The sequence below is a fragment of the Lutra lutra genome, chromosome 16 (genome assembly GCF_902655055.1).
Source record: "Lutra lutra chromosome 16, mLutLut1.2, whole genome shotgun sequence".
Lineage (NCBI taxonomy): Eukaryota > Metazoa > Chordata > Mammalia > Carnivora > Mustelidae > Lutra > Lutra lutra.
Window position 1 is genome coordinate 19,047,803 of NC_062293.1, and position 14,131 is coordinate 19,061,933.

A 14,131-nucleotide genomic window follows, 5' to 3' on the forward strand; every position below is an offset into this window, starting at 1 on the left:
CTCATTAAGAGTCTCTTGTGGTTTGTTTTCCTCCCTCCTTTCTTTCCTTTGTTATATTTTTAAATAATGGAAATGTACATATTTTAATATATTTTTATTCATTTTTTAAAGATTTTATTTATTTTAGAGAGAGCATGCACACGAGCAAGGGGAGGGGCAGAAGGAGAGGGAGAGAGGATCTCAAGCAGACTCCACTGAGGGCAGAGCCCAGCAGAGGGCTCGATCCCACAACCCTGAGATGATGACCTGAACTGAAATCGAGTCAGATGCTTCATGGACTGAGCCACCCAGGTGCCCCAAAATGTACATATTTTTATTTTTTTTAAAGATTTTATTTATTTATTTGACACAGAGAGAGAGATCACAAGTAGGCAGAGAGGCAGACGGGGAGAGGGAGGGAAGCAGGCCCCCCACTGAGCAGGGAGCCCGATGTGGGGCTCGATCCCAGGACCCTGGGATCATGACCTGAGCCGAAGGCAGAGGCTCAACCCATTGAGCCGCCCAGGCGCCCCATATTTTCTTTTTAAGATTTTTATTTATTTATTTGATAGAGATCACAAGTAGGCACAGAGGCAGACAGAGAGAGAGAGGGAAGCAGGCTCCCGGCTGAGCAGAGAGGCCAATGTGGGCTCGATGCGGGGCTCCATCCCAGGACCCTGGGATCATGACCCGAGCCGAAGGCAGAGGCTTTAACCCACTGAGCCACCCAGGTGCCCCCAGGCGCCCCATATTTTTAAAACCATAAGACATCCGTGTGGAAATGGGAGTTCTAAGAAACCTAGTCTGAAAGCCCATGAATAGGACGGCCTTCCAGTGGAACGTTCCCAGTGCACGGAGCACTGGGGCAGCCTCCCTGAAAGGCAGGAGGGCAGAAAGAAGAGAAGAGTTGAAAAGGAGAACGGAGAGCAGAGGGCAGGCGCAGCTGGGCTTGGAAGAGGGAAGTCAGTCTCCAAACACACAGGGAGACAGAGCCTTTCTTTGGCCAGACTTTACTCATTCTCCTTTTTTCAACTGGGCCCCGACATTTGGACTTCCGTGTTTGTGTCCTTTTTGTCCCATTTTAGCCAGAATCCCCCCAACTTCCACATCTGATCGTCCTCAATATCAAATCGGGTTCTTCACCCTCACCATCCTGCAGGTGAAGTCTGAGGGCCGGGGGCTGCCTTCAGTAGGAATCATGTTGTGTTGGTTTATCCCACCTTCCCTGCTCCTCTTAGGAGTTTTCCGGCCAGTGACCCTACCCTGCTCCTGGGCTACAGATTCCCACTTTCCTGTTGTGGTTGGAGCTGAGCCGGGTCTCTCTCCGCCAGTGCAAGACCCCAGTGCAGATGTTACTATCCCCAGAGGCCCCCCCTTGAGCAAAGTCATCTTTACCATTTTTAAGATTTTATTTATTTATTTGACAGAGATCACAAGTAGGCAGAGAAGCGGGGAAGAGAGAGAGGAAGGGAAGCAGGGACCCTGGGATCATGACAGGAGCCGAAGGCAGAGGCTTTAACCCACTGAGCCACCCAGGCACCCCTCATCTTTACCATTTTTAACAAGTCTCACGAATACTTTTTTATTTCGGGTTTGCAGACACGGGCCCTCCAGGCAGAGGGTGGTAGCTTGAATGACAGTTGGGGATGAGCTGGGACCCACCTCAGAGGGCTTGGTTACCGGAAAGGACATGGAAGCACAATTTTGCTAGGGCTGGGGGAACCATTAGCCCATTCTAAGCGCGTGTGTGTGTGTGTGTGTGTGTGTGTGTGAGACAGTGCTCTTTGAGACTCTTCGCTTTGTCCCAGAAGCTGCTGAATGAACAAGTGGAAGAGTTCCACTTTCCACCTGTGCCAAGACACTAATGCTCTCCATGGAACAAGCTCTCAATTCTGAACAAAGACAGGCTGAATTGGGGCGCCTGGGTGGCTCAGTCGGTTAAGCATCTGCCTTCGGATCGATCAGGTGCTCAGGTCAGGATGCCAGGAGGTCCTGGGATCAATCGGGCTCTCTGCTCAGCGGGGAACCTGCTTCTCCCTCTCCCTTTCCCGCTCTCCCTTCTTGTGCTCTCTCTCTCTGTCAAATAAATAAATAAAATCTTAAAAAAAAAAAAAAGACAGGGTGATTTGGATGTCCCTTATCACAGACAACTGCTTATAAACAGATCGCCCTCCAAATCCGGATACTCCCTTTTACCCTGACCTGTGGGAGCAAAGTCTGTGTAGAGATGTAGCCCATAAGGGGAGCCCTCTGTTCCCATGAACTGCAGACAGATGGCTTGAGAAGCAAGTAGAGAGATGCCCCTGGAGGCTTCTTAGAGATCAAAGATTCTAGAATCCCAAGGATTCAAAGGAGCATAACTTCCTTTCCAAACTTGACCTGTCCTTCAAAGCGTGGTCCTAACGCCATATCTTCCTGTCAGAGCCCCAGATCCACCCCAGGCAGAAGACACTGCTCTCCCTTCTGAAGGCGCATAACACCCTGTCCCTTTAAAAAAAAAAAAAAAAAAAAAACAACTGAACCTTTCCTCAGTGGCACTAACCCCTTTCTTCGCTGAAGAATTGTTTTCTTCCCCAGTACAGGAGTTCCTGGAGGGGGACCGTGAAATCAGTTCACAGCTCCTGGTGGGAGGGGCTGGGGTCTCGCTTCATGAAATGTTTAGCAAATGGACATATGAACAGGCAGCTTGGTAGAAAGGAGAACCAGCAAATCATCATGTAGAAAAGCAGCCTTGCTAGGTACAACTGTTAAATTATTAAATGCAATTTAAAGATTTCTAGCCCAAACCCAGCATTGGCCACGTGGAGGCACGTACCACTATGGGCTAATTGTGCCCCTCCAAAATTCATATCTCGAATCCTAACGTCTCGTACATCAGAACAGGACCTTATTTGTAAGTAGGGTTGTAGCAGATATAATTAGATAAGACAAGGTCATTAGGGTGGGCCCTAATTGAATATGACTGAGGTCCTTATAAAAAAAAGGGGGAATGAAGGCATAGATAAGTGAAGATGCCCTGTGAAGATGAAGGCAGAGATTGGGCGAAGCTTCTAGAAGTCAAGGAATGCCAAAGATTGCCAGTAAAGCTACCAGCAGCGAGGGCAGAGGCATGAAACACAGAGAGCACAAAGAGCCTACCCTGCCAGCACTTGGATCTCACAGCTCCGCCCTCCAGAACTATGAGATGATGCAATTTTGTCCTTCCAGCCACCCAGTTTGAGGTACTTGGTTTTGGCAGCCCTAGCCAACTTAGGCACACGTCTACCTGTATGTCACTGGTGGGACCAGGGACCTGGCTGAGCTTTCTGGGAGACAACCCTGCAAACCACGGCCAACTGTTCACCCTCCCAAACCCATTGTTCACTTCTGGAAATAACCCTTTTTTTTTTTTTTTAAATTATTTTGTGGAATATTATCCAGCAGTAAAAAGGAGCAAATCGTTGATACATGAAATAACTAAGATGAATCTCCAGGGCTTCATGTGGAGCGAAAAAAGGCAGATCTACAAGGTTACATACTATTTGATTCCATTTATATGACATTTCTGAAATGACAGATTAGTGGTATCATGGGTTAAGGGAGAAGATGCAGGGGGCATGGGAAGAAGGTAGATGTCATTATCAAAAGAAAACAAGAGTAATCTTCATGGTCACAGAGTTGTTCTTTATCTTGGCTGTGGTTGGATACTAGAACTTACACATGTGATAAAGTGACATAGACTGAAACACACACACACGCATGTGTACATGCATATTGGTGGGTTGTTCCAACGTCAATATCCTGGTTGTACTACAGTTTTGCAAGATGTTACCGTTGAGAGTAACTGGGCCAAGGGTACATGGAATTTTCCTGTTTTATTCTTTGCAAGTACATGTGAATTTACAATGATCTCAAAAGTTTAACTCAAAAAATTACTTTGTACAAGGAATCCATTCATAGCATCCCTACTGAGGCTAGGGAAGCATTGGAAATAACCTAACGTACCCGCAACAGATGTCAGCTAAAACTCCTGGGGGTTTAACTCTGAACGATGACAAGCTCTCAAACTGAGTAAACATAAAACTGGATTAGCATGAAGTGAAAAAGCAGATGATATCCTAGCAGGTTCTCTGTGAGCCGTTCTGGGAAGAGCAGGGCTATACCTTGGCAGAGAATAATTCAAAAGGATGGACACACTTCATAGGTTCAAACCCTCTGGATTCTTCTCTTTTTTCTTTTAACAAAGACTTCAGTTCCAAATAAAACAATGAAATAAACAATGAAATAAAATCCTTCGCCATCCTCCAGCCGCTGGCTCTTCCTTATGTCTCCAGCAGGTGGCAGCAGCGCTCCGGGAATGGGCCCCACAGGCTCCGGTTCAGGCGGTTGGGTCTGTAGCTTCCACCAGCAGGTGGGGCTTCAGCGTCCAGATCGCGGCCGCTTAAAGTATCCGGCCTCGGAACTGCACTTTTCCCAAATCTGAGGCAAGAAGGCAGTTGTCCGGCCATGATCGGGTTAATGGTCCACATTCCAGAGCAAGGGAAAAGGGGGCTGGAGGGTCAGAGACAAGGGGAGGGGGCGCAGAGGGCCAGCTTCTCACAACACCCACGGGCTCTGTTGGGAGAGATAGATCACGTCCAACAATGGGCACAGCTGTTTTTGTCTGCCCTGAAGGAAGCTGACTTAGGAAGCAGGTATCAGAGAGGGCCCTTCCTGCAGGGGCTTCTGTCTGGCTTGTAAAACTGTCAGAGCAGCTGCATTTATGTGTGGAGTGATGGATGGTGGAAAGGAGGGACAGACGGCTTCAGATGGACACAGCGGCTTACAAGTCAAGGCAGGTGGCAAAGGCCTCCGCCAGGCTCTGCAGGTGGGGCGTGCTGATTCATTGCCCAGTGGAAATACCAAGGGGACCTGGGCCACAGCCCTCTTCCCTGCCTCCTTCAGGTCCAGGAGTCCGGTGCCCCTCCTCCTTCACCGGCAGTGAAAGCTTCTGATGGCTCTCCTTTCTTTTCCTGCACCTCAGGTGTGAACCTTCCTCCCCGGGTACCTCTACCCCTCCCCTAGTTCTGCTCCGGGGCCAAGGTGGTAGTTCCTTTTGGCTTCTTTGTGGCTAGCCGGACCTGGGATGGCTTCGCGGAATGCGTCCCAAAGCATGCACCAGCAAGGTTTTCTATATAAGACTCAAAGCTCTTTTTGAGGACTAGAGACCCTAGTCTTAATGGACTAGAGACCAGAGAAAAAAAAGAATCAGCAGTAAAAATGCTGGCCTTGGCTTTTGCTAAGAAAAGGGATTTTGTGCTCTCCATTCCTAACCACAGCCTGGCCAGGGAAATGACTGCCTTTGGTACATGCGTCTGCAAGCAGGAGTGAGCGTCTTGGCCAAGAAGTGCCTGTCACCATGCGCGGAAGCCCCAAGATCTTCTTGGGCTCCATCACCAGTGCCCGCTGATTTGCTCATCCTGGACTTGTAACCAGAATCCTGCCTCCTCGCTCAAGCAGAAGCCCTCCCCTCCTTGTGGCTTTCCAGTTTTCTCTCTTGCCTTCCAGAGGGTTGCCAACAAGGGGCTTTCTTGGTCAGGATAACCAATGCGGAACCTCATGGAATTGGGACCAGTGAGATTTCTTAAAAAGCCTCCTTCTGCCTCTGCCTCGGTCTGTGGGGGCCAAAGATAGAGACCTTGGGCCATTTGTTGTTGGGGTAACAAATGAACTTGGCCTGAGAAAGGGATTTGGCGAGGCTCAGCTCCGTGGAGGGCTCAGAGCCATCGTTTTCTTTGTGATGCTGGTCCACAGTTTGTTTTTGAGAAAGCCCAAGAGGACCAAGGAGGTAAAGATTATGAGCTGGAACTCATTTTGATATCTGAAAACCACAGCTGCCTGCACGTGGGAGGTGCTGGAGGGCAGGCTCGCCTCACACACCCCTCTCTCTAGGTCACCTAGGAGCACCAGAGCAATGTGGGAGTTTGCTGTTCCTGGGAAGTCTTTGGGGAGGGGTTGCTGTGAGCACACCCTGTTCCCTCCCCCTGGGTTGAGAGAAACGTGGGACCAGCCCTGCCCCAGCCTGTCCTCATTGGTTGGCATCAGGCAGAGGGGGCTTTAAAAAGGCAAACGTGTCCCAGGCTAGGGAACGGAGCCTGTGCTACTGGAAGGCAGGCTGCCCTCCTCCGGCTGGCACCATGCAGCTCTCTCTCGCTCTGTGTCTCGTCTGCCTGCTGGTGCATGAGGCCTTCCGAGTGGTGGAGGGCCAGGGCTGGCGGGCCTTCAAGAATGATGCCACAGAAATCATCCCTGAGCTTGGCGAGTACCCAGAGCCCCCACCAGAGCTGGAGAACAACAAGACCATGAACCGGGCGGAGAACGGAGGGAGGCCCCCTCACCATCCCTTTGAGACCAAAGGTATGCATGGGGGTAGAGGAGAGCATTTTCCACATGAGGGGTGGCTCTCTGGAAGGTTTTGAAGCCTGGGGTAGACTTTCCGCCCCGTTGTCAGCACTAATGGAGGGACAGCCTTGCCTAGAGGCAGGGGGAGGGTGGCAAGCCAGCATAGCCTTGGTGTTCCAGCTTAGGAGGCATGAGGCTGGGGTGGGGGCGGCTGGCCACAGGAGCCTGGGGCAGGAGGGATGCTGAGATGGTGAGAATATAACTCTGGGAACGGCTCAGAGCCTCCGAAGGCAGACAATTTCCAAGAATCCCCTCCTGAGAAGACAGGAGACGGGTCTGGCCGCTGGCATCCCTGGACGGGGAACCAGGCAAGGAAGCCTCCCATCCGTGAACACCTGCTGGAGGTAGACGCTCTACCCAGGTTGTACTTAAAACCTACCCCGGGGATCCACCGCAGGAGAGCCCCCGGAGGTGAACCCCCAATTGGAAAGTGAAGAAACAAAAACTCCAGACGTGAACTTGGTAGGGAGTAGAAGAGCTGAGATTTCACCCAAGTCTGATCCCATGCCAAGATAGCCCTGGTGGGAGACGGGGGGTGGGGTTGGGGGGGGAGTGCTGGGGACAGAGAGCCAGAGCAAGTCCCCACAAAGCAATGGGAAGAGGACACTCCTGCCTCCATGAGTCTTCTGGTGAGCTGGCCCTTGAAGGAACGGGAAGTTGTAGGCAGAGTCTGACCCGGGTAGCAGTTTGTCCAGGGCCTGGAGGGGAGGTAGCATCCTCTGTGCGGGCAGTGGATGCAGGTAACCCCATCTGTCCCCAGGTCCAAGCCTTGCCTCATTACTAGGGAGGGAGCCTGACCCTTGTGACAAGGCAAGAGCTCTCGTGGAGGGCACATCTGGGCTTCTGGTCAGGTCTGCACGCACAAGCCTAGGGGGCCGTGTGCACAGCTGGCTGGAGCAGCTGGCAGGAGCAGCTGGGGGTGGGGGCGGAATGACACTTCTTGGGGAGGGCCTCACTGCCCTCCAGTCATTGTCTGGGTGGGAGAGGAGTCCACTGCCCAGGCCCCCTCATCTCATCTCTCCCTGTCCCACAGCCAGCTGGGAATGTGGGGTTCTGCCAAGGGGGCAGCCTCACCGGGGGCCTGAAGACTTGAAGGCCTCAAGTCTTCAAAAGGGAGGGCAGGAGCATACCATCCTGCCACTCCCGCCCGCCCCAGGCAAGGTCGATTAAGCTTAAGGGACTGCTTCCTGGGCTCTATGGGGTCCAAATACAAAATACCCACCTCCCTGGGCTCCCAGGAGAGGCCGCAGGCCCCCAAGGAAGCTGTAAGCTCAAAACAAAGTCACCTTCTATAGAAGTGCCTGATGTGGAGTGCTATTCTTGGAAAGCCCCAAAAGCCTCCTTCCCTTGGCAAACAGGCCACCCCCACACACTCCCCCTAGCCTGGGAGCAAGGGTGAGGGTAGAAAGCCAGCCCAGAAACCAGAAGGTCAGCCACTGGAGGAAGGCAGACCCATCTCTCCCCTGCTCTGCTAGTTCTCCAGGGCCTGGGGAGTGGAGGCCTGGCCTTCTTGGCCTTTTCTCTGCTTTTGGTCCCAGGACTGTTTTTCATCCCCTTGGGTGACAGACAGATGTTCATATGAGGACCAGCTGTTTAAAAAGCTCCCATCTGTCTAAGCCCACAGTAGGAGAGTTGATTAAGGTGTCTTCGGGGGACCAAGCCAGACCTTAGAGCACAATCTTCCCTATCCCCTGTCCCCACCCCAACCCAGGAGCAAGGCTGGGCCACCATCGGAGATCCATTAAAATGGCACAAAAAAAAAGATGTGCCCAGCAGCATGTCTAGTACACAGCAGGTGCTTAGTAAGTGTTTGCAGCAGCTGAACCTATAGGTTTTCAGACAGAGCTCCATCCCCTCTGATAGAGAAGTAACTGTAGTGAGAGGCAGCCCTGTGCCCGCCCCCACCCCAACCTCCCACGTGGGTGCTCAGACACACAGCTTCCACTCTTATAGGAACCCAGAGGGGCTGGGGCCCCAGAAAAGCGCAGTGAGGACACCCAGCTCTGCCTTTTGGGCAAGAGCCTTTCTCTCTCTAGACTTCCTGGTCCTCTGTGATGATGAGGGGGCTGGACAAGCAGCCTTTGGCTCTTTTCAAGTCTAATGACTTCTCCTCCCCACCTCCTCTTCCATCTCTCTCCTCCGCAGCAGCTGCCCTGATTTATTCCCTTCAATTAACCCCTACTCCTTTCTCCATTCCCTCACCAACCCTCCCAAGTGGCTGGAAAAAGAATTTAGGAGAAGCCAAGGCCATCATGCAGAGGGTGTGGCTAGCACCTGCTCTGCCTAGACCAGGCACTCTGCAACACGATGTGACTTATAGAGGGAGAAAAAGACCCCTTTGGAGAAGAACACATAATAAAAGCCAGTACTTTCAGCTCTTGTCGCATACTCACCGCGGCCCCTGCGTTATATACGCCATGGATTCACTCCCTAACTGCTCAGGACAAACCCATTTTACAGATAGGAAGCACAGAGACGTTCAATGACTTGCCCAAGATCACACAGCGTTGGAGCTGGTATTTGAACCCCAACAGACACTTGGCTCCAAAGTTTTAGGGGGAAAGGGTGGGCCAGAGGTCTTTCCACCAGCCCCAGAATACCTGGGCAAACGCAGCTGGAAAGTGGCAGGTTTGGAAAAGGCGGGTTGGGCGGGGTGGGTGGCGTGCAGGAGGCCGCCTGGCCTGACGCGCCCTCTCTCCGCAGACGCGTCCGAGTACAGCTGCCGCGAGCTGCATTTCACCCGCTACGTGACGGACGGGCCCTGCCGTAGCGCCAAGCCGGTCACCGAGCTGGTGTGCTCCGGCCAGTGCGGCCCCGCGCGCCTGCTGCCCAACGCCATCGGCCGCGGCAAGTGGTGGCGCCCGAGCGGGCCCGACTTCCGCTGCATCCCCGACCGCTACCGCGCGCAGCGGGTGCAGCTGCTGTGCCCCGGGGGTGCGGCGCCGCGCGCGCGCAAAGTGCGCCTGGTGGCCTCCTGCAAGTGCAAGCGCCTCACCCGCTTCCACAACCAGTCCGAGCTCAAGGACTTCGGGCCCGAGGCCGCGCGGCCGCAGAAGGGCCGAAAGTCGCGGCCCCGCGCCCGGGGCGCCAAAGCCAACCAGGCCGAGCTGGAGAACGCCTATTAGAGGCCGCCCGCCGCGCCGCGCTCCCCGACCCGCGCCCTAAGCCGGGCGCCGGGGTTTCTGCCCTCTGCGCGCGGTCTGACAGTTTGTATCTCCTTGTAAATGTCTGCAGCCCGGGGCAGGGGGCGGAGACCTTCCGGGCTCCGGCAGGAGGGAGCCAGGCCCTGCGGATCTCGGGGAGGGGGGCTAGCAGAGCCTCCCCACCCCTACTCCCCTGCGTCCCAGGGGGGGTCCCGCAGGGCAGGGGACGGCGCTGAGAGTCACACACACTGAGCCACGCAGCCCCGCCCACCGGGGCCGCCCACCTTTGCTGGTCCCACTTCAGAGGAAGGCAGAAAAGCAAGCATTTCGCCGCCCAGGGTTTCTAAGGGAGCGGTGGGGAATGAGAGTCCGGGGACTGGTTAAGAAAGTTCGCTAAGATTCCTCCTCCACTTCTCTGCCCCCTCCTAAAGCCTTTAGTGCTTTGTTGTGCCAAGAACCCAGGACTGGGGTCCGTAGATAGGATTTCCAGTCTGGACTCCGCCACTAACTTGCTGGATGACCTTGGACCACACTCTTCCCTTTCTGTCCAGAGTCTGTCCTCAATTTCCTCTTTGGAAAATGAAGGTGGGCCTGGGATTTGTATCTCGAGGAATCTACTGTCACATGATTCCAAGGCCTTGGGTGCCGTTTGAATGGGCAAAGGAGAGAGAGAGGGGTTGGATTGGATTACTGCCATGGTCATGGTCATGGCTAGAATTCAGAGCTGTAATCCTCTGATCTGACAGCCAAACAAGGGTGGTGGGGGGAGTCTTTTTTAGGGCTGACAAGCTCCTGGAAGAAGCTCGTTCTTTCCAGCCTGGGCTCCCCAGATGTTTGCCTACCTCCACCACTCCACCCCAAAGGATGCAGAAAAGATACCAGCAATTGGGGTAGAGAAGGAGAAGGTCCCAAGGCTGGGGAGGGCTGGGGGAGCGGGGCCAGGAATCAATCCCCTATTCCGAAAGAATAGCATCTCCCACCATGGCCATGTTTTAAAGTCACCTTCTGCAGAGAAGCTTGAAGTCCCAGGACACTGGGCTTGCCAGGCCCAAGGAACAGCCAGCCCCCCATTCAAAGACCAGCAGATCCCTTTGGAGGTGTCTCCTTCCGCCTAGCACTCACAGACATGATTCTGTCTAGCAAGTAGCTTCTTACTACTGTTACCGGTGGTGGCGCATCTTACATTAAAATAATATTACTTGGGGAAAAATTACAAGTGCTGTACATATGCTGAAAAAAACTGCAAAGCCCGTTAGCTGTCATCCAAAAATCTTTCTGAAAGTCATTTCCAGACACCTCTTACTTTCTGTGTAGTTTTTCATTGTTTAAAAAAAATATATTTTTTTTTTATTTTTTTTTTTTAAAACAGAAGCACAGACCATGTGAGAGCCTGCCGGGCTGGTCGTTTTTTGCAATCCTTTCATGTGGGATTTGTCCACAAGAATGAGAGTCGTGGTTCTTAAAAAGAGTTAAGTTACGTATTTATTTTCGCACTTAAGTTATTTATGCAAAAGTTTTTCTTGTAGAGAAATGACCATGTTAATATTGCTTTATGAAATACCAGTCTGTTCTCTCCGAATCCAGAGGCATTGTTAATAAAGACAATGAATCATTTCAGAGAGGATGTGGTCTCATTTTGTCAGCCACACACAGTCATTTAGTCAAAGGTAACATCCTTCTCCTCCTGGTCACTAGGACTTCAACCTTGGAGGCACCTTTGACCGTGCCACGGGGGCCCTTGTGGCAATTATGTCCTCCCTTTGAAAAGTCATGTCTGTCCCTTCCTTTCCAAACCTAGACCTCATTCCTTCACCGCAACCATTGTCATAACTTCAAGCTTGGTCTCCCTCAAGCAGCCTGCCCTCCACACTGTCTTCCAGAAACACCGTTCTCATTGCGCCACACCCCTACTCACAATCCTTCCAGAGCTCTTCCTTGCCCAGGATTGAGTTCCGGCTTCTCAGCCTGACTGGAGAGGCCTTTCCCTGCCTGAGTCCCCTTCCCCACCCCCACCCTGCTCTACCAAACTTCCTTCCGACTCCCAAGTAGCCACACTCTGCTGCTACACTCGTCTCTGCCTTAGTTTAGCCCCACGTCTAAAGACCACCCCAATGACTCCTTCTCGTTTTAGTTTTAGGGTTCATATTCCTTGCCACCTTTGAATCTGAACCTTCCAGGGATGTTGCAAACCCGGCTGAGTCTCCTCAGATGCCCCAGGCCCTTTGTCCCTGCCATGACTTTGGTTTCTGATTCTATGTCTTCCATTTGATACTGGTTCACGGATCATGTGTCTCACCTAGCCAAGCCCTGTTTAGTGCTGAGAGCAACACAAGCCACATACAACTCGGTTCCAGCTCCCCGGGGGGCTCCGTCAAGTGTTTTCCCAAGCATAAATTGTATGCCTCCCTGGTGAGAATGGAAGATCATGTGCAGGGACAGCAGCTTGTCCTTCCCTCGGTCTTGTGTCACCAAGGTGTCTCACAGCGCTGGACACTGCCTCACACACAAGAGCTACTCTTCAGTCACCACAGGGAGCGATGAGTCAAAGCTCTGAATCCAGTCCAGCCCCTCTTGGGGTAACCCCACCCCAAAGCACCCACCCCAGCCCCAAGGACTTTTCACTTTAACTCCCAATGATCCCTCTTCAATTCCTTATCATCACCAGCAAGTTTCTGATAGTTGGCAGCGGGTGTCTTGTCTCTAGACCCCGAGGACGCCCCAGCGAGAGCCTGCAGGGAATCCACGCACCGAGAGGAGTGTCTCAGAGCTGGGAGTGAGAACAGGTAGGAAATGGATACACGGTCCAGTCCCCAGACGCCCTGTGGTCCAGTGGATGGAGACACGGGCTCTGGAGCCAGGCTTGTGTTTGGGTCTAAGGCAACTGGGGCATCAAGGGGTTAAGCATTCGCCCACAGCCTGATGTGGGCTCCATTCCTGCTCAGACGCTCACTCAAGCCGCCCCAACCTGGTGGGCACATGGGCAAGTCATCAGGCCACATTGTACAGAGTGTTATGGGATCAAGCATAGGAGGAATCCACTTTGTGGTAGGAATGAGGGGAAACACTTCAGGAAGGTTTCACAGAGGTGGGTGCTGCTTAGAGGTTTGGCCAGTGGAGAAGGTGGCACAGGGTTCTGAGTGGGGGGCGTGGCCCGAGCAAAGGCACTGGGGCTGAAGGTGCATAGCTGCGTTTGTGAGGGCATGAGACTTGATCTGCCACATTCCTCAACATGTACTGAGTCCTCACCGTGGGCCAGGTAGCATGGGGAGGAAACTGGGAATCCCAAGCAATGCCCAATCCCAGGTACACCTAGGGTCTGCTTTCTGGGACCCCGAGACCCAGGAGGGATCAGCCCAGCCTATAATCCCATTACCACGAGGGGTGGGGGAAAAAAACCCAAAGCCTAAATTGTAGGTCGGGCTAGGGGTTATTTATGGAAAGTTATATTCTACCTACATGGGGTCTATGAGCCTGGCGCCGATCAGAAACGGAACAGACAACAGGCTCAGCCGGGAGGGGTGGTGTTCTGCTGTGGGGAGCTCATGTTCTCGTGGCTCAGCCAGACGTGGGGTTTGTATTAATAGTCTTGAGAGTCAGACAGACGGAGGGGCAGAGGGAAACAGGGCTCTGTCTCTCTTACACACACACACACACACTGCATCAGGCTCTCCCTATATACCAAGTACCAATCAGGCCACCTTTGCTTAAGGAGGTAGAGCAAAAGAAATTCGAAGAAACCACAGGGACCCAAACGTCCATGCCTGTCCTAAAGTGGGAAGGACTTGGGCCACCAGGGAGTGGGGGGAGCTCACACACCAAGCTCAGAGTCAATGCTGCTAGAAACTGGTGCCACCCGCCCACCTCCCACCTGTTCCCTGGCAGGGGCCTGCCCTCGTTCCCCATCACTGGTTCTAGCTCTGGGACCTGCGTAAACTTTCCTGGTTCCCCCTCCCCTCCACCTCCACGTTCCTGGAGTGCATCGTCTGTCTTCTCCCTTGTCCCAGGGCAGGCGAAAACTCAGGCTTCCAGAAGCTCTGACCAGGGGTTGAAATTCCTTCCATCGCTAGAGTGGCAGGAAGCAGGGAGAATGTCACTCTTAATTCACGCAACCAGGCGCCCGATTTGTCCAGACACGGACACCTATTGGCCCATCGAAGTTATTAATAGCTCCTGCTTTTACTCTCAAGAATACCCTGTTCGATCAGTTACATGACTTTTACAGCTGCAGGTGTAAGAGATACAGCTCTCTGTGGAATGGCTGGGACTCAGGTGCTGGCCCTTTTGGGATGTCCCCTGCATGCCTCCTCGAGGTCTATTGTTCATCCTCCAGGTCTCAGCCAAGTGTCAACTTCCCCTGACCAGCCAAACCATGTTTCATCTTTCCTGAGCAAGGCTCTGTTCCTCCAGAGAGCTCACCTTCATAGGCACGCAGGGATAGACTCATTCTTGTAAGTGTTCGATAAATCTCTCCCCTCACCCCAACTCTGAAACCCGGAAAAGCAGGGACTCTGGGTCTGTGGCCGCTCACCAGGGCACCCCTAGTACCCAGCATACAGTACGTGTCTAAGGCGCATTGTGATTGCATCGGT

The 14,131-nt window shown here is 52.9% G+C and overlaps 1 protein-coding gene across 1 annotated transcript; it reads left to right on the top strand.

Annotated features, from left to right (window-relative positions):
- The first annotated feature begins 6,073 nt into the window (after positions 1-6,073).
- On the top strand, positions 6,074-9,524 carry SOST (sclerostin). The gene is made up of 2 exons (XM_047708820.1): positions 6,074-6,354; positions 9,103-9,524. The coding sequence occupies exons 1-2, from the start codon at positions 6,135-6,137 to the stop codon at positions 9,522-9,524; spliced, it is 642 nt and encodes a 213-aa protein (XP_047564776.1). The 5' UTR covers positions 6,074-6,134.
- Positions 9,525-14,131: the final 4,607 nt, after the last annotated feature.

What these genes read in the sequence shown, in the direction of transcription:
- SOST (XM_047708820.1), top strand. Translation starts at nt 6,135, where the DNA reads ATGCAGCTCTCTCTCGCTCTGTGTCTCGTCTGCCTGCTGGTGCATGAG. An exon ending in CCATCCCTTTGAGACCAAAG is followed by an intron (nt 6,355 to 9,102) that starts GTATGCATGGGG and finishes CTCTCTCCGCAG; the next exon opens with ACGCGTCCGAGTACAGCTGC.